The 18,733-nt window shown below is 39.9% G+C and overlaps 1 protein-coding gene across 3 annotated transcripts in view; it reads left to right on the top strand.

Moving 5' to 3' along the window:
• The first annotated feature begins 2,050 nt into the window (after positions 1 to 2,050).
• Positions 2,051 to 18,733, top strand: part of LOC140200227 (interleukin-18 receptor accessory protein-like) — a 37,299-nt gene continuing 20,616 nt past the window's right edge. For 2 of the 3 annotated variants that reach the window (XM_072263230.1, XM_072263229.1), the window contains exons 1-7: positions 2,051 to 2,154; positions 2,788 to 2,977; positions 5,355 to 5,469; positions 7,767 to 7,867; positions 10,195 to 10,453; positions 17,028 to 17,205; positions 17,791 to 17,965. In XM_072263230.1, coding sequence (XP_072119331.1) covers positions 5,441 to 5,469; positions 7,767 to 7,867; positions 10,195 to 10,453; positions 17,028 to 17,205; positions 17,791 to 17,965 — 742 coding nt within the window. In that variant the 5' untranslated portion in view covers positions 2,051 to 2,154; positions 2,788 to 2,977; positions 5,355 to 5,440. The remainder of the gene's footprint in view (positions 2,155 to 2,787; positions 2,978 to 5,354; positions 5,470 to 7,766; positions 7,868 to 10,194; positions 10,454 to 17,027; positions 17,206 to 17,790; positions 17,966 to 18,733) is intronic. The other variant, XM_072263232.1, reaches the window with a different exon arrangement.

The raw sequence follows: 18,733 nt of genomic DNA, 5'->3' as shown, positions 1-18,733 counted from the left end.
ATTTGGGGCCCTATAGACTACTCCCAACACAGTGATTGATCCTTTCCTATTTCTGACTTCCACCCACACCGACTCAGTGGACACTCCCTCTGCAGCGTCCTCCCTGTCTATAGCCGTGATACTATCCCTGACCAGTAATGCTACTTCCCCCGCCCCCCCTTTTCTACCTCCGATCCTATTCCTTTTAAAACACCTCAGCCCCGGTACCTGCATCAGCCAATCCTGCCCTTCCTCCAGCCAAGTTTCAGTAACAGCCACAACATCGTAGTTCCGCGTAGTGATCCGTGCTCTAAGTTCATCCCCTTTATTCCTATTACTCCTAGTGTTGAAATAGACACATTTCAACCCCTCTAACTGAAGGCCAATATGCCAAAGTTTTCCTTACAACCCTGTGACACCATTTTTGTGGCATTGTGGACCTGTATTTCCAGACCCTACTGTTCTATTGCACTCCGCAGTGTCCTATTGCTCACTGGTTGGTCCACCCAAAGTGCAACACGTTACACGTGAATACATTAAATTCCATCTGCCATTTTTTCCAATCCATTTTTATAGCTGGTTCCTATCCCATTGCAAGCTTTGATAGTCTTCCTCACTGTTCACTACACTCTCAGTCTTGGTGTCATCCACAAATTTGCTGATCCAGTTTAGCACATTATCATCCAGATCATTGATATAGATGACAAATAACAGATCCAGCACCAATCCCAATGACACACCACTAGTCACAGGCCTCCAGTTAGAGAGGCAACCATCTACAACCAATCTCTGGCTTCTTCTGTGAAGCCAATGTCTAATCCCATTTACTACCTCATTTTGAATTCCAAGTGACTGAACCTTGTTGACCAACCTTCCATGTGTCACTTTGTTACAGGCCTTCCTAAAGTCCATCTAGACAATATCCACTGCCTTGCCTTCAACACGTTTCCTGGTAACATCCTTGAAAAACTCTGAGATTTGTTAGACAGAACTTACCACACCCAAACCATGTTGACTATGCCTAATCAGTCCCAAATACTTGTATATCCTGTCCCTTAGAATACCTTCCAATAGCTTTCCCACTACTGACATCGGGCTCGCTGGTCTATAATTTCCTGGTTTAGTTTTGGAGCCTTTCTTAAACAGCATTAGCTATCCTCCAATCCTCCAGCACCTCACCCCTGGCTAAGGATTTTAAAAATATCTCTGCTCGGGCCCCTGAAATTTATGCACTTGCCTCCCACAGGGTCCAAGGGAACACCTTGTCTAGTCCTGGGAATTTATCCAACTTAATTTGTCTCAAGATAACAACGACCACCTCCTCTGTAATCTGTATAAAGTCCATGACCTCACTGCAGTATTGTTGTACACCTATAGACTCTGTGTCCATTTCCTGAGTAATACAGGTGCAAAAAAAATCCATCTTTTTTGGATCCACACATAGATTAACACACTGATCTTCGAAGGACCAATTTTGTCTCTTGCTGTCCTTTTGTGGTATGGGAGCCCCAGTCAATATGTGGAAATTTAAAATCTGATTTAAAAACTAAAATAAAAATTGGTAATGATATCCAGCAACTGGTGTGTCAATTTTTTCTCAATGAAAACCATAAAACTAAGATTTTATTTCCTGAAAAACAATGCTTCATTTAATAATGAAAATTAAATTGAAAATTTGGCTGTGTGGTGTAATAACAACCACCTCTCACTCAATGTCAGTAAGACCAAGGAACTACGACTTCAAGAGAGGGAAATCAGAGGTCCTTGATCCAGTACCCATCGGAGGATCAGAGGTGGAGAAAGTCAGTAACTTTAAATTCCTGGGTGTCACTATCTCAGAGGACGTGTCCTGGACCCGTCATATAAATATAATTGCAAAGAAAGCACAACAGCGCCTCTACTTCCTCAGGAGCCTGCGGAGATTCAGCATGTTATCAAAAACCTTGATAAACTTCTATAGCTATGAAGTGGAAAGTGTACTGACTGGCTGCATTGAGTGGAAAATCCCACAAACGGTAGTGGTTCAACTCAGTACATTACGGGTAAAGCCCAACCAATGAGCACATTAACATGAAATGTTGCCATAGAAAAACAGCATCCATCATTAAAGATCCTCACCACCCAGGCCATGCTCTTTTCTCATACGTCTTTTATCACACGGCCATCAAGTAGAAGGTAGGACTCGCACCACTAGGTTCAAGAACAGTTATTACCCCTCAACCATAAGGTTCTTGGGGGGAAAAAAGGAGATAAATACATTCATTCTATTTTTGGTGTTTCCACAACCGATAGTCTCAGTTTAAGGACTCTATCTTGTTTTTTTTTCATGCTCTCGTTATTTATTGCTATTTATTTATATTTGCATGTTGCGCAGTTTGTTTAAAATTGATCTTGTTTAAATTTACTGTTCTATAAATTTGCTAAGTATGTCCGCAATAAAAAAAACTCAGGGTTTTGTGGTGACATGTATATATTCTGATAATAAAAATTTTGCTTTGAACTTTTCTACTTGGCACTTTGAATAATAATTACAGAGAAGATACATTTAAGTGTTTCCCCTCATCCAGTTTCGACTTCCTGTTTATACACTGTAGTAAATGCGATGTCTGAAGAAGATTTTTAAAAATTTAGAATCTGCACCATAGGAAATAAATATAAGATATAATCTGTTTTTATTTCCTTACTGAGAGCTACCTTGCTTAAAAATATTCAAAGCTCAGAAAATATACTTTGTCATCTAAATGAGCATTTTTCTTAAAGAATGAATACTATATAGTACATTTACTTGCATTATTGGAAATAAAATAGGAAAGAAAATTTTAAGAGTACATGATACACCACGTCGACTTTCGTCCATTTTCCTTTTGATACCAATCGCCGTATCGGTGGTGTGAAATGAAGCCTTAAAGCAACGAATCCGCAAAGCTCCGGTAATAACAAGTGGGCTGGAAAGTAATCGTGTATAATCGCAGTGACTCATAGAAATCCAACGGAAAAGGTATTATGATAAATTTAATATTCTTGCAAACTATAGACAACAACTATACAAGTAAACGACTTATATAAAATTATATACTAGAGATGCTTAACGATATTTCGTCGTCAATTGTAACAAGTTATTGTATCAAGTTGAAGTAATAAATGTGCCGTTCATTGTCTCAGTTCAAATAATTATTTGTTATCAATATATCTTTTAGTGTAAGTTGTACTTTGATAAAATTATGCTAAATATTTAAGTACATTATTTTCTGAAGCAAAGTTAACCGCTGAACAGTTTTCTTGGTAATATCAATTAGGAATAAATTATACTTAAAATATGGCGAAAATGGCAACATGATATGTACTCGATCGATTAATCGGAAAATTATTAGATTTTTTTTCAAGGTGAGACAGAAACTTTTCTAGTAGCTGTGCGTTTAGCCATGCAATACTAGCATGTTTTTTTTGCCAAAGGTGAAGCAAAAATATAGTTTTGGAAGCACTGAGTAGGTGAAGCAGTATCTGTGGGGTAAGAAATAGATTACCGTGGAAATTATAATTGATTTTTTAAAAAATTTCTGTAGGCGTGCAGGAAGCAGCGCTAATACAGTTATCAATATAATCGACTAAGTTTTTTTTGTGTCACTTCCTATCCTCATGGCGAGCTTAAAGACTTCATTATCTTTCTTGCTCATCTCAACTGGCCCATATCAGCTCTTCCCTTCCCTTTCCTTAAATGTGTATCTCAATTTTAGAAATTAAATTAACTACCAATATTCTGTCTAAGTTAATTAGCTACCACAGCTCTATTGGCTGACCCTCTTCCTAACCTGCTTCCAGAAAGACCCTATTCCACCTTTCCAGTTTCTGGATGATATCAGCTCTGACTAGGAGACTTTCCATACCTATGCTTTTGAGATGTATTCCTATTTTCTTACTTTGTCTCCCCCAACTTAGTTTACATTGTTCTCAAACTTTCTATTTCCTGTATGGCCACTATCATTGCTCTCTTCCCAGCCAGAAGGCAGTTAGGGTTCCTTTTGCCTTCACTTTCCACCCCATCTGCTCAATATTACAGATCAGCCAGCACAATCTCATTAAAATGTTAGTAAGCATTTTAACTTCAAAGGAACCACTCCCTCCCTGATTCATTTTTCCATGCCCTGCAAATATCTCTGCACCCCTCCCCATCTCTTGACACTTTCTTGTGCAAGTTCAGGAGTGGCAGCACCTAGCCTTTTATCTCTTTCTTTCCCACAATTCAGGGACACAGTAGCTCCCTCCAGGTGAAACAATTGACTTGCATTTATTACAATTGAATATCCCGCATATTGTGTTCACAGCATGTCCTTCACACTGAAGAAACCAAATTCAGATTAGGTAACTGCTTTGCAGAGCACTCTTGATAAGTTCACAGAAGTGACCTTGAGCTTTCAGTAACTTACCATTTTATTTATCTTTTCCATTCCCAATTTAATTGCTCTGTCATTGGTCTCCAATCTGGTTACCATAGAGCCCTTGGGACTCAATACTGAATTTCACAGTTTCAGATAACCAGTCCCTTTTATCTCTCCTTTTCCAATGACTTCCCAATCAGTTTGCTTCCTTGTGCTCCATCAGTGTCTAACTACCAGAATCGATAGTAATTGTTGCCTTGACGTCCTTGGCCTGTGTCCTATCTAATTTACACGTTTAGTCTGTGGTGAGGAAGGCAAATGCAATATTAGCATTCATTTCAAGAGGACTAGAATATAAAGCAAGGATGTAATGTTGAAACTTCATAAAGCACTGGTGAGGTCTCACTTGGAGTATTGTGAGCAGGTTTGGGCTTCTTATCTTAGAAAGGATATGCTGAAACTGAAGAGGGTTCAAAAGAGGTTCACGAATATGATTCCAGAATTGAATGGCTTGTCTCTTGAGGAGCTTTTGATGGCTTTGGGCTTGTGCTCACTAGAATTCAGAAGAATAAGGGTTGACCTCATTGAAACCTATCGAATGGGTGAATGGCCTTGATAGAGTGGATGTGAAGAGGATATTTCCTGTGGTTGTAAAATCTAAGATCAGAAGACACAGTATCAGAACAGAGCAGTGTCCTTTTAGATGAGGAGGAATTTTCTTCAGCATGAGAGTGGTGAATCTGTGGAATTCTCTGCCAAGGGCAGCTATGGTGGCCAGATGTTTATGTACATTTAAGGCAGAGTTGATAGATTCTTGATTGGTCAGGGTATGAAGGGATACTGGGAGAAGGCAGGAGATTGGGGCTGAGGAAAATTGGATCAGCCATGATGAAATGGCAGAGCAGACTCAATGAGTCAAATGGCCTAATTCTGCTCCTGTATTATATCTTATGGTAGACATTCCCTGGACTTTTTTTCCACTCTTTGATCTCTCTACAGCTGAACTATACAACGAACACAAGAAGCAACACAAATGTCCAGAAGCTTTATTGAAAGCACAGTGCTTCAATAGCAAAAGTGTCAGAATGACACGTAGACGTAAAACTGCTAACAGGTAAATGAAAATGACTGTAAGTAAGATTTCAGATGATTTACATCCCATTGAAGGGAAGTGAATTTCATGGCTTTGTCAACTTCAGTGCCAAGGAAATAAATTAAAAGAAACATAAGCTGATATGATCTTTTTAAAAATATAACTAAGCAGTTGATGGACACAATATCCCTTAAACCCTACTTGTTTAAATGTCTCAATATCCGTTTAAAAATACATATCAATGTCATGGAATATGAATCACAACATTTACACATTTCTAAGCTCCAACCCCTCAAATATTTTAAGTAACGTTCAAAACGTCACTTGCATTCTTATCTCTCTGCCAGCTGACATTTTGTGATTCATGCACTTGGGCACCTTCTTCACTCATATGCAGCCTTTTTCCATTTGAATAATAATCTACCATTTTATTCCACTTATCAAATGCATATCCTCCCATTAAAATACATCTGAAATTTTTTTGCCCACTCACTCAGAGTCACAATATCACCTGAAATTGGCACTATTAGATTAAAACAATAACACCCACAAACTTTGAAAGTGAGAACAATGCATGCCCCAGTAACAACTTCTAGGTCGCACTGTAGACCTAAAGCATAGTATGTTTTAGATATTTCCAGAGTGGCACACCTATGATTTAGGGGATTACCTCTAACCCATTTATGGAAGAGTGGTATAGTTTAGAGGCTCCACAGAAGCAGGTGCTGGAAAGTAGTAAGTGTGAGAAAAGGTATTGCAAAGTATATTAAGATAGATATAGTTTTTCCTCTCTATGTTACCAAATTTGTAGAATTCAATAAGTTCCATGGTTAGTTTGAAAGGGCCTTGTACCAAACAACTAACTAACTAGTTGTCTAGTTTTCCGTTTTCTAAAACTATTGCTGTGTTTCCTGGGAGGAGCCTATGGGAAATTTTCAGTCAGTTTCAATAAGAGAGGAGCTCCATCAGGTCCATAAGAAAATATCGTATCCTGCCCTGGATCTCTGCTGAGGTAAAGTGTTTAGCTAAGTAGTATATATAAACCTGTTGAACCAATATGAAAGTTTAGTTCCACTACTGTCAAGGTCCTGGCTGAACAGGCCTCAAAGTTTCAGCACTCCAATTCCCCAGAGTCTGGTTATCTGCCACTGTCCCTTTAAGACTCAGACTGTGAATTACTGCCTGCCACATGCCTTCATGGAAAGTCTGTACTTAAAGGCTCATGCTGATCACTTAGCGCTCAATTGTAGGTGATCAACTTCTAAAACTACTGTCTGTGATTTTGCCTTTGGATTTTGTTCGTGTTGTCTTTTCGAGTCTGAGTTAATTGTAGACCTTATTCTGCACTTGGGTTCACCACCATCCATAGCTCTCTCGTTACAGCAACTATTTACATTTGGTTCTGATTATGCTACTTTGGAAAGAATATTAACATCCTGAAGTGGGTACAGAAAAAATTACTAGAATGGTTTTGGGATGATCAATTTTAGCTGAGGTTTGATTGAATTAAAATGAGATGCTGTTCTTGAAGCAAAGAGAGATGAGAGAAGATTTGATTGAGATGTACCAGATCAGGGCTAGTTTGGATGGGATAAGTGGAGGAAAAATACCCCAGTGATAGATCTTTGGCCAGAGATGTAGAAATGTAGTTATGGACCAAAGAAAATGCAAGGGGAAGACATTTTTACAAAGAGCAATAGTGAACCAGGATTCACAGTCATTCAGGGTTTTTAAAAATAATAATTTGCAGGTTTTTGGGGGAAGGACAGGACAATTAGGATGTATAATCTTTTCTATTAGGAAATGACTTTATTGGCTGTGGCCTTCATTCATGCCATATTGCTCTATGATTCTATGACTGTATGACTCTATGAACACAAGTGTTCAACCCTTTGCATATATGGTGTAGTTTCACTTTCCCAATAACCTTGACATGGGATTAATATGTTGTGCAGAAAAAATAGCTGATTAGTTGACCAGACCTGGGTTTTGGAAGTGATGTGGGGATGGTACAGCTGAAGATAGTAGGAGGTGACAGGGACATGGGAGAGGCAGCAATGCAAGGTACTGCATACAGTAAATATAGTTTAACAGACATTTTGGTGATGGTGAATTCTTTCTTTCAGCACCTTGATTTGCAAGCTGTTAAGGTGATGATGGTTTATTTGTGGATAGATAGTTCAGTGGCCAAAATAAAGTGAATATTAATAATCAACTTAAGGTTAGGGAAGAAAAATTAATGAATATTTTAAAATCAATGAGATCACAAGTTTTCTATATAACAAATGTAATAAACCCATCTTATTTATTTGAAACAGGATGGTAAGGAATTTTTGGATGATATTTTTTACTGTCACCACCTCAGAATCAGGAGAAGGAAATACTACTCCACAGCCTCTGGATTTCTTAGATTCTCCTGGTAAGATTATGTCACTACTTTCACTATACAAACACTTCAAATTATAAGACAACATTTTGAGAATTTACAGCAGTGAAATAATGTCCAATAGAAGCACATAATGATAATTCAATCTTTAAGTTCATAACCTTTGAGATCTCCTTGTCTCATTTATGATCATATTTCTCATTTGAATTAACCTGGTGAATCTTTCTTGTTCCAATGATACTATATCTTTTTTAAATCAAGGTGACATGTCCCTGCTGCACAACAGTACCTCATAACAATGTGATTTTAGCTAATGTGAGTCATCTTTCCTATTTGGGGAATCAGCTCCCTGTGAAGGCAGATATTAATGATGAGAGCAGACACCCTTACAGATTGAATAAAGCCTTCCACTGCCTGAGGAGAAGCACATTTGAAGATCAAGACCTCAAGCACAGAACCAGATTCATGAGATACATAGACCATTTTACAATAATCACTTCAAGTCACTGGGGAAATATCACCAACATTGCCTCTGTAAATCCCTAAATCCACTGGTTGCCAGGATCTGTGAAACAGCAGTGTCTTAGCTTTGATGTTCTGATTGTCCATAACCAGTTCCAGTGGGCAGGCCACATCATCCACATCCGCTGCCAGACTCTCAAAACAAACATTCCACTCCAAGCACTCTTCAGGCAGGTCTATGGATGAAGACCCATTGCACATGTCCTCAAAAGATCTCTGGAAAAAATACAACATTCTTTAGGGCTTGTGAGAATTTCTGACCTGAGACAGTTCAGATTGCTGAAAAATATTAGAGTAGTCACCATGCATTACAGTTTCCTCAAATGGGAGCCTACAGAGGGGCAAGCAAGCAGCAGAACTGACATCCACAACATCAAGATCCAACTGTTTGTCTAAGGCAGGGACTCTGGATCTCAGAAACTACTCAGCAGTGACCTCAGAATTTATAGACTCGGATGGAACAAGTTACCTTTCTCAAATGGGATACCTAAAGATGATAATTATATATATAAAATGTGTATATAAATAAATAACTGATGGGGTACGAGGGGGAGTTGGGGCATTAGCGGAAGTTATACACACATTCTTTCTCTCCCTCTCCTTTTTCTCCCTCTGTCCCTCTGACTATACCACTTGCCCATCCTCTGGGGTTTTCCCCCCCCTCCCCCTTTTCCTTCTCCCCGGGCTTCCTGTCCCATGATCCTCTCATATCCCTTTTGCCAATCACCTGTCTAGCTCTTGGCTCCATTCCTCCCCCTCCTGTCTTTTCCTATCATTTTGGATCTCCCTCTCCCCCTCCCACTTTCAAATCTCTTACTAGCTCTTCCTTCAGTTAGTCCTGACGAAGGGTCTCGGCCCGAAAGGTCGACTGTACATCTTCCTAGAGATGCTGCCTGGCCTGCTGCATTCACCAGCAACTTTGATGTGTGTTGCATGAAGAAGAATAAGATCTGTTTTGATGTTACTCAGTAGTGGAGAAGGTTAAGTCTAGTCCTGCTCCTATTTTTTGAAAACTGCAGATGGTCTAAAAACTGAAATAAAAACAGAAAATGAGGTCAGACAGCTTCCATCAAATGGGAAACAAATAATGTTTAATCTGTGACTCTTCATTCTGGGAACATTTCTCTTTCCACAGATGCTGTCTTTCCTGCCGACTTATTCCAGCATTTTCTATTTTTCTTTCTTTCTTTTTTTTTAGCATTCTTGTGTTATTTACAATCAGTTTTGGGGGTGTTGCAAAGTAGAGATTTGAAGCCAGTGGAAATGAAAAAAAAAGCTGCCATCTGGGTGGGGAAATCCCTTGTTACTCAGCCCTGAATGATTTCATAGAACAGTGTTCTTTCCCTGGGATTGGAATTGATCGTGAGAAATTTTACAGATCAGTTTGGAAATTCAAATTAAATGTCATCTCACTTTCACTAGTATCAAGAACTGTTTTCACTAATACTATTTAAAGGTTAGACATATAAATTATAAGCTCCATTTTCTTGTGTGGAAAGAAATCAAAGTTAACAGTCCAGGTTGTTGTGCATTTCCTTCATGTGCTTTATGAAGAGGTGATGGGTAAATAAGTTTGGTGAAATAATTTTGGTTAAGCATTTCATAGGTTATTAGAGTGGCTTTACCAAAATTGTCATGTATCTTTTGCATCATACAAAATTTTGATTGGAGTAGTTATATAAATAAATATGTAAAAGAGGCTGGGCTGACTCTCTGAAGCCTGTTTGAAGGAATCTAATATGTTCAAAATGATAGTATGTCTCATTGAAAGCTTTTATTCACCAATCATCGTTGCTATATTGTAATCATTCTTCATCAATACTTTTATGTCTCTATAGATTGTTTCAAACCTGCACTGCAGGAATACTACTATGGATGTGTGGGTGAACCTTTTGAAGTGACATGTGAGCTAAATAATCTCAGTGATAACAATTCCATTAACTATTTAAGCGACCAATTATTATGGTACAAACAAGGCAGGGAAGGAAGTGTTCAACAAAGTACTGATTGGAATGAAGTTGTTAGTCAAAGAGGAAAGAATTTTTCACTTTCATCGATCAGCACGGCTGATTCTGGTACTTACCTCTGTTTGCTCAGGTATGTGAAACAATTTCAAATTTTTAATATTGCACTGTTTAATGCTCAAACATTTATTTCTTGCTTGTTGGTAAATCATATTCTGTACTTTTCAAGTCTTTGTAGGACAATATGAGGAAAGATTATATGCTGTGGGAATTAAATTTGAAAAAAGTAGGTAGAGAAATCAATTAATGCCTTTGTTAATGCCGGCTAATTCTGGTCATTTAAAATAGAAATAAACAGGAATAAGTAATGCCATCTCTCTATTGTTTAATTATATCAAAAATCACAAATCATTTAGCCACATAACAATTTATCTACAACTTTTTGGGGAAGCAGTTTTAGATATCCACTATCGTTTGCTTGCAAAATTGCTTCCTGATTTCTCTCGTGTGGCCACATTATTTTTAAGATAATTACCCCTAGTTCCACATTCTCCTTCTAGTGAACAATTCATTGATTCTTACCTCATCAGATTGCTTTATATTTTAAACATCATCTTAAAGTAATATATTCAAGCAGTTATAAAAATGTAATTGTGATTTGTGCCTAGTAAGTGGCAACTTTTTGCATGCAGCTCCAATGGGAGTCATCAAATATTCCTGTTTAGGACTACTACAGTTGCAACCAGAGTCACAGATATAGGTAGTTCAGGAAGCTGCATCATTTTAACATTTAAAATAGCTATCAATATTCAGAATCGTCAAACCTCATATGGCAGGTTCAGATGGCAAGTGCAGTTTCCTTTTAAGGAAACAGAAGCGGGGACGCTGCGCTGGTCTACAGGTACAAGCGAAACTCAGCGGCTTTAGAATTCTACTCCCACTCCCGACTATCCTGCTGGTGAGTGTCACTGGAAAATAAAATTGAAGACCTCAGAGCAAGACTGCTGTACCAGAGGGACATTGGAGACTGCTGTGCACTCTGCTTTATGGAAACATGGTTCACACTGGCAACTACGGGCACAGCACTGCAACCTGATGGTTTCACCATTCTCTGCTAAGACAAGTCAGCTCAGTCTTTTAAAAGCAGAGGAGGTGGAATATACTTTATGATTAACTCATTGTAGTGCACAAACGTGGCAGTTCTGTCTCAATCCTGCTCACCTGACTTGGAATACCTAGTGGTCAAATGTCATTCATTTTATCCACCGGGTGAGTTTTCTGCTATTATCCCGGTAGCAGTGTACATTCAACAGGCTAACATCAGGCAGGCTCTGGAGAAGCTGAACAATGCAGTCAGAAGGTACAAAGCTGCGCACCCTGATACCTTCCCTTATATTATAGGAGATTTCAATCAGGCCAGCTTGAAGTCTCTGCACAACTAACACTAACATATCACATGTGGAACCAAAGGAGCCTATGCACCTGACCACTGTCACAGCACCATTGCCGGAAAACAGCAAGAACTCAAGAAATGTATGATCTGTGCAAAGTCATCAAGGCAGCGAAACAACAATACAGGGACAAAATTCGCACAACTCTTCATCAACAACACACACAGCTTATGGCAAGGTCTGCACACCATCGTAGACTTCAAAGCTAAATGCAGTGGAGCTTCCAACATTGCTGCCTGTCTCCCAGATGAGCTAATTTTTTACACTCAATTTGATGTTGCCAACGCTGAGCCCCTGAGGAGACCTACAGCTGATGTGACCTGCATCTTGGTCATCTCTGAGGCTGAAGTACACAGGTGTTTCCAATGAGTGGACAGTCGCAAGGCTGTGGGATCAGACAGCGTCCTAGGGGGGTACTCAGGATGTGTGTAGCACAACTGGCAGGTGTGTTTACAGACATTTTTAAATCTCTCCCTCTCCCAGTGCAGAGTGCCCTCCTGCTTTGAAACATCCACCATTGTTCCTGTACCTAAACAGACCAAGGTAACATGTCTGAATGACTGGCATCCTGTCGCACTCACCTCAATAATAAACAAATGCTTTGAGAGGCTGGTCAAGGACTGCAGCTTGCTACCACCCAAAATGGACCCCCTACAATTCGCCTGCCGACACAACTGATTGACAGATGACGCAATAGCCACAGCTCTACACACCATCCTTACACATCTGGAAAAGAAGGATGCTTATGTGAGAATGCTGTTCTTGGACTGCAGTTCAACCCCATAATTCCCTCCAGGCTCGACAAGAAGCTCAGAGACCTTGGCCTTCACCCTGCCTTGTGTCCTGGATCCTGAACTTCCTGTCAGATTGCCGGCTGGTGGTAAGAGTGGGCTCCCTCACCTCTGCCCCTCGATTCAGATGCCTCTTATGGCTGTGCAGTAAGCCCCTCCTTTACTCTCTGTATACCCATGACTGTGTCGCCACCCACAGCTCCAATCTGCTAATTAAATTTGCTGATGACACTACACTGATTGGCCTAATCTCAAATAATAATGAGGCAGCCTACAGAGAAGAAGTCATCACCCTGACGCAGTGATGTCAAGAAAACAACTTCTCCCTCAATGACGCAAGACAAAGGAGCTGGTTGTGGTCTACAGGAGGAATTAAGACAGACTAGCCCGTGTTGATATCAATGCATCTGGGGTTGAGGGGGTGAACAGCTTTAGGTTACTCGGCATAAACATCACCGAGGATCTCACGTGGTCTGTGCATACCTGTTGTGTGGTGAGAAAGGCACAACAGCGCCTCTTTCCCCTCAGATGGTTGAAGAAGTTTGGTGTGGACCCCCAAATCCTAAGAACTTTCTACAGGGGCACAATTGAGAGCATCCTGACTGACTGCATCACTACCTGGTATGGGAACTGTATTTCCCTCAATCGCAGGGCTCTGCAGAGAGTGGTGCAGACAGTCCTCTGCATCTGTAGATGTGAACTTCTCACTATTCAGGAAATTTACAAAGACAGGTGTGTAAAAAGGAGCCAAAGGATCATTGGAGACCCAAGTCATTCCAACCACAAACTGTTCTAGCTGCTACCATCCGGGAAATGGTACCACAGCATAAAAGCCAGGACCAACAGGCTCCAGGACAGCTTCTTCCAGCAGGCCATCAGACTGCTTAACTTATGCCGACACAATAGTATTTCTATGTTATATTGACTATCCTGTTGTACATACTATTTATTATAAATTACTATAAATTGCATGTTGCACATTTAGGCGGAGACATAACATAAAAATTTTTACTTGTGTATAGGAAGGTTGTCAGTAATAAAGTCAATAAAGTCAATTCAAGAACTTTTATTGTGCCATCCCACACTCACACATTGGAAAATCTCATCACCTGGCTGTACTCCCAACATGGAGGCAGAGACTAAAGGCCACAGCACCAGTAGTGAGGACCAAGAAGATATGCTTAAGGGAGGCAGAGAAGGGCTTCCAGGACTGCTCTGAGTGAGTAGACTGGCCAATATTCAGGAATTCATCTTCTAGTCTGAATGAATATACCACAGTTGTCACCGACTTAATCAAGACCTGCATGGATGGGTATGTGCCCTTGAGGCCATATCAGACATGTCTTAACCAAAAGCCATGGATAAACCATGAGATTCGTAGTCTGCTGAGGGCTATATCTGTGGCATACAAGACATGTGATCCAGACTATACAAGAAAGCCAGGCACAATCTAAAAAAGTGGATTTGAAGGATGATAAAGCAATTCCAATTGAGGTTAGAAACTGAATTGGATGCAAGTCAGCTCTGGCAGGGTTTGCAGGCTATTACTTCCTACAAAGCAAAACCTAACAACATGAATGGCTGTGATGCTTCACTCCCAGATGAGCTCAAAACCTTTTGTGCATGCATTGAAAGGGAAAATAAAACTACACCTGTGCAAACCCCTGCAGCATCTGGCGACCTTGTGATCTCTGTTTCGAAGGCTGATGTCTAACGTCTTTTAAGAGTGTAAACCCCGTAAAGCATTAGGTCCTGATAGTGTACCTGGTAGGGCTCAGAAAAGATATGTTAACCAACTGGTGGGAGTGTTCAAGGACATCTTTAATCTGTCACTGCAGAAGTCAGAGGAGTCCACCTGCTTCATAAGGGTGGCAAACATACCTTGTGTGCCCAAGAAGAACAAGGTGAGCTGCTTCAACAGTTATAACCTAGTGGCACTCACATCTACTGTGATGAACATTAGAACACAAGAGATGGGAGCAGGAGTTGGCCATCTGGCCTAACGACCCTGCTCCACCATTCAATAAGATTATGGATGATCTGACCATGGACTCATTTCCACCTACTTGCCTTTTCCCCATAACCCTTAATTCTCCTACTATGTAAAAATCTATCCAATCTTGCCTTAAGTATACTTACTGAGGTAGCCTCCACTGCTTCATTGGGCAGAGAATTCCACAGATTCACCACTCTGGGGGAAAAGCAGTTCCTTCTCATCCCTATCCTAAATTTACTCCCCCAAATTTTGAGGCTATCTCCCCTACTAGTTTTACCTCAGTGGAAACAACTTTCCTGCCTCTATCTTATCTATCCCTTTCATAATTTTATATGTTTCTATAAGATTTCCTCATTCTTCTGAATTCCAAGGGGACTACTCTATCTTTAGAACTGTTTTGAGAGGTTGGTTATGGCTAAAATCAACTCCTGCCTAAGCAAAGACCTGGACTTGTTGTAAATTGCCTATCACTACAGTAGGTCTACTGCAGATGCAATCTTACTGGTGCTCTACTCAGCCTTGGATTACCTGGACAATAGTAATACCTATGTCAGACTGCTGTTATTGGCTACGATCATATCCTCAGTTGTAATCAACAAGTTCCAAATCCTGGCTCTCTGTACCTTCCTCTATAACTGGATCGGTGACTTCCTTACGAGGAGACACAGTCAGTGAAGATTCAAAATTAACATCTCCTTCTTGCTAACAATCAACACTGGTGCACCTCAAGGACACGTGTTTAGCCCACTGCTCTAATCTCTCCACACCTACTATTTTGTGGGACAGCTCAGATGTTGTTTGCATAACGGTCTGGTACGGAGGGGCCACCGCAGAACATCAGAAAAAGTTGCAGAAAGTTGTAAATACAGACAGCTCCATCATGGGCACTCGCCTCCGCAGCATTGAGGACATCTTTAAAAGATGACATACATCATTAGGACCTACACCACTCAGGACATGCCCTCTTCTCATTTTTACTATGAAGGAGGAGGTGCAGGAGCTTGAAGATACACACTCAAAGTTTCAGGAACAACTTCTTCCTATCCACAATTAGGTTTCTGAATAGACAATGAACCCAGGAACACGACCACACTTTTTTCTTCTCTTTCTGCACTACTTGTTTAACTTAATTATATATATAAAATAAAATCTATAAATTACAGTAAGTATTTATTTGTAATTTAGATTTTATTATTATGTATTGTGATGTACTGCTGCTGCCAAGCATCAAATTTCATGACATATGCCAGCAATGTTAAACCTGAAAGCTTCACAAGAGAATTCAAACAAAACTGAACATCAAATTGACTGAAGGTTGAATGAAGGAATGAATCTGGAATCAGGCTGTCCTGATGAAGAGTCTTGGCTCAAAACACTGACTGTTTATTCCCCCTTCATGGATGCTACCTGACTTGCTGAGTTCCTCCAAAATTTCGTGTGTATTGATCAAGCTGAATAAGGACATTTTTAGCTGATCAAAGTTTGTTCGGAAAGATGTATTTAAGGAGATTCCAAAGTAGGGAGGCTGAAGAAGGATTACCTCATCTGAAAGAGAATTCCAGGACTTTGGCCCCAACCCTAGCAGCCACTTTGGTAGAGTGATTAAATATGGAAATGTTCCAGACTACAGACACAAGGAATATAAATTCCTCGATGTGTTTTAGGGATGGAATTAATTATTGAAATAGGAAAGCTGAGGTAACGGAGGCACTTGAAAAGGATCTTAAAATTCACATGTGGCTTAACTGGATTTCTTATAGGAGTGTTACTCAATGCGTTTTAGGGATTCTTGCAACCAGAAAGAATCATTCAATAAAAGTAAACCATTGTCCAATATATGGGTATTTGGATTAGAGGAAAGAATCAATAATTTTGACGGGAAATTTGGAGAACATTTTCTGAGAATGTAAGGCGAGACTGAGCAATTCCTGTAAGTATTAGGGACTAAATGATTGGATTGAAAGCATTTGCAATGGAGAATGTTCCATCCTGTGGTATTTTTGTAATAATAAAGTTTTGCATTGCATATGAATAAACTTTGTTAGAGTTATGCAGGGGGAGTGGAGGGGTGGACTTTCATAGCGTCATAAACCCTAAAATGCAGATTCCCTAAAGATTTTCCCAAACACCTGAGTTCAAAATAAAGGCAGAAAATGCTGGAAAAGGTCAGCAAGTCAGACAGAGACTGAGGAAAGGGAAGCAGATTAATCTTTTCAGGGTGGTGCTTAGCTTTCTTAGCTTTGAAGTGCTTCTGTGGTTAATTTGAGACCTAGTGGAAGATGACAGTAAGTATTGTAACAATGCAATTTGTTGTAACCGATTTGTTAGACAAGATGAGGGGATTGTTGGCCCTTCAGGTTTAGCAATGAATACTGTATGAGAATTTGTTGAGGAAATTAGAACACACTTGATCAGTATAATGTATGTATTTTTACAGTATGCTTAAATATGTTTGTGTTTGTTAAACAGAAATAGTGGCCTCTGCCTTAAGGTGGTAGTACTACGTGTGAAAAAGCAGAATGAAACAGGTTGTCAAGACACTCAAAGTTGTGAGGTTATCCTAATTCGGCAGAGATCAGCTACAATAACATGTCCAGGAATTCAACGTTTCAATTCCTCAGAAAGATCTCCTGTGGAGTGGTACAAGGTAAGTGTCTTGCATCTGGAATAGATGAAACACAAAATCGCTTCCAATTACAGAATGATTACATGGGATCATCTCGGGATTTTTGGGGCAAGAAAGTAGAGAAACTAAAATTCAAGCCAAATAAAGTAAAATTAAAATATTAGATTGAGAATATGGAGAATAAATTAACAAAGAAATGATCATTATTCAAAAACTAGTTTCTCTTATCAGAAAAAAATAGTTTAGTGAGGCTGATGCGCCTGAAATTCAAAACAGAACATTAGTTTGATTAGCTGTGCAAGCTTAGTGAAGTTAATTAATTCTAGCTAGATTGAAGTGGTAAAAGTCATCTGACTGAAAGTTAGATTCAGCGAGGATCAAAGCTTAACTTCAGTCAATCAGCTTCTGAATTTACTTAAGTATTGAAATCAAAATAACTATTTGGGAATTGAGCTGTGGAAGAGAAATTGAAGGCATTTATTCCTGTGAATTTTTTTTGATCATGTCGAAAGATTGAATCCAAGACCTTCCTCCAACTCCGTTCATGGGTAAAATATTATTAAATTCTGACACTATCAATTTATTATTGACTTTAATTTCTTCCAGAATGGGGAACTAGTTGAAGAACGTGATTATCGATATAGTCTTCAGTTAAGAAATGACCAAATTTATTTACAAACTGTATATCAAGTAGATTCTGGCAATTACACGTGTACCTTTAAGTTCTTTGAAAATAAAATCCCATGGCTTGTGAAAAGGGCATTAACTGTGAATGTTATGGGTAAGTAGACAATCGTACCTCAAACTTATTAACTCTCACAGCTATACTGACGATGCTTCTTCCGCCCTGTCACTTGTAAGAAATGCTTTCCTATTTTCTCAGTTCCTCTGACTCCACTGCATCTGTTCTCAGGATGAGGCTTTCAATTCCAAAACATTTGAGATGTTCTCCTCCTTCAAAGATTGGGGTTTCCTTTCCTGCTCCATCAATGCTGTTGTCACCCACAGCTCTTTTATTCCCCGGACATCTACTTTCAACCCATCTTCCCACCACCATAACAGGGATAGAATGCCCCTTGTTTTTACCAACCACCCCACAAACCTCCACAGCCAGCACATCATCCATAACTTCTGTCATCTACAAAGGGATCCTACCATTAAACTTACAAGTCCATAATACATAGGAGCAGAATTAGGCCATTCGGCCCATCATTGTTGATCCCAGATCCCACTCAACCCCATACCTCTGCCTTCTCGCCATAACCTTTGATGCCCTGACTGATCAGGATATGACCAACTTCTGCCTTAAATACACCCACAGGCTTGGCCTTCCCCTCCCCCACATTCTGCTTTCTGCAGGGTTCACTCTGTCCATGACTCATCCATCCCCACTGATCTTCGTCCTGGCACTTATCCCTGCAAGTGGGACTGACCCCTCCATCTCCTTCCCCACCACCATTCAGGCCCCCAAACAGTCCTTCCTGCTAAGGCGACACTTCACTAGCGAGACTGTCAGGGTCACCTACTGTTTCTGATGCTCTCATTGTGG

This window comes from Mobula birostris, chromosome 7 (assembly GCF_030028105.1).
Source record: "Mobula birostris isolate sMobBir1 chromosome 7, sMobBir1.hap1, whole genome shotgun sequence".
Lineage (NCBI taxonomy): Eukaryota > Metazoa > Chordata > Chondrichthyes > Myliobatiformes > Myliobatidae > Mobula > Mobula birostris.
This window is presented reverse-complemented; position numbering and strand designations above follow the sequence as displayed.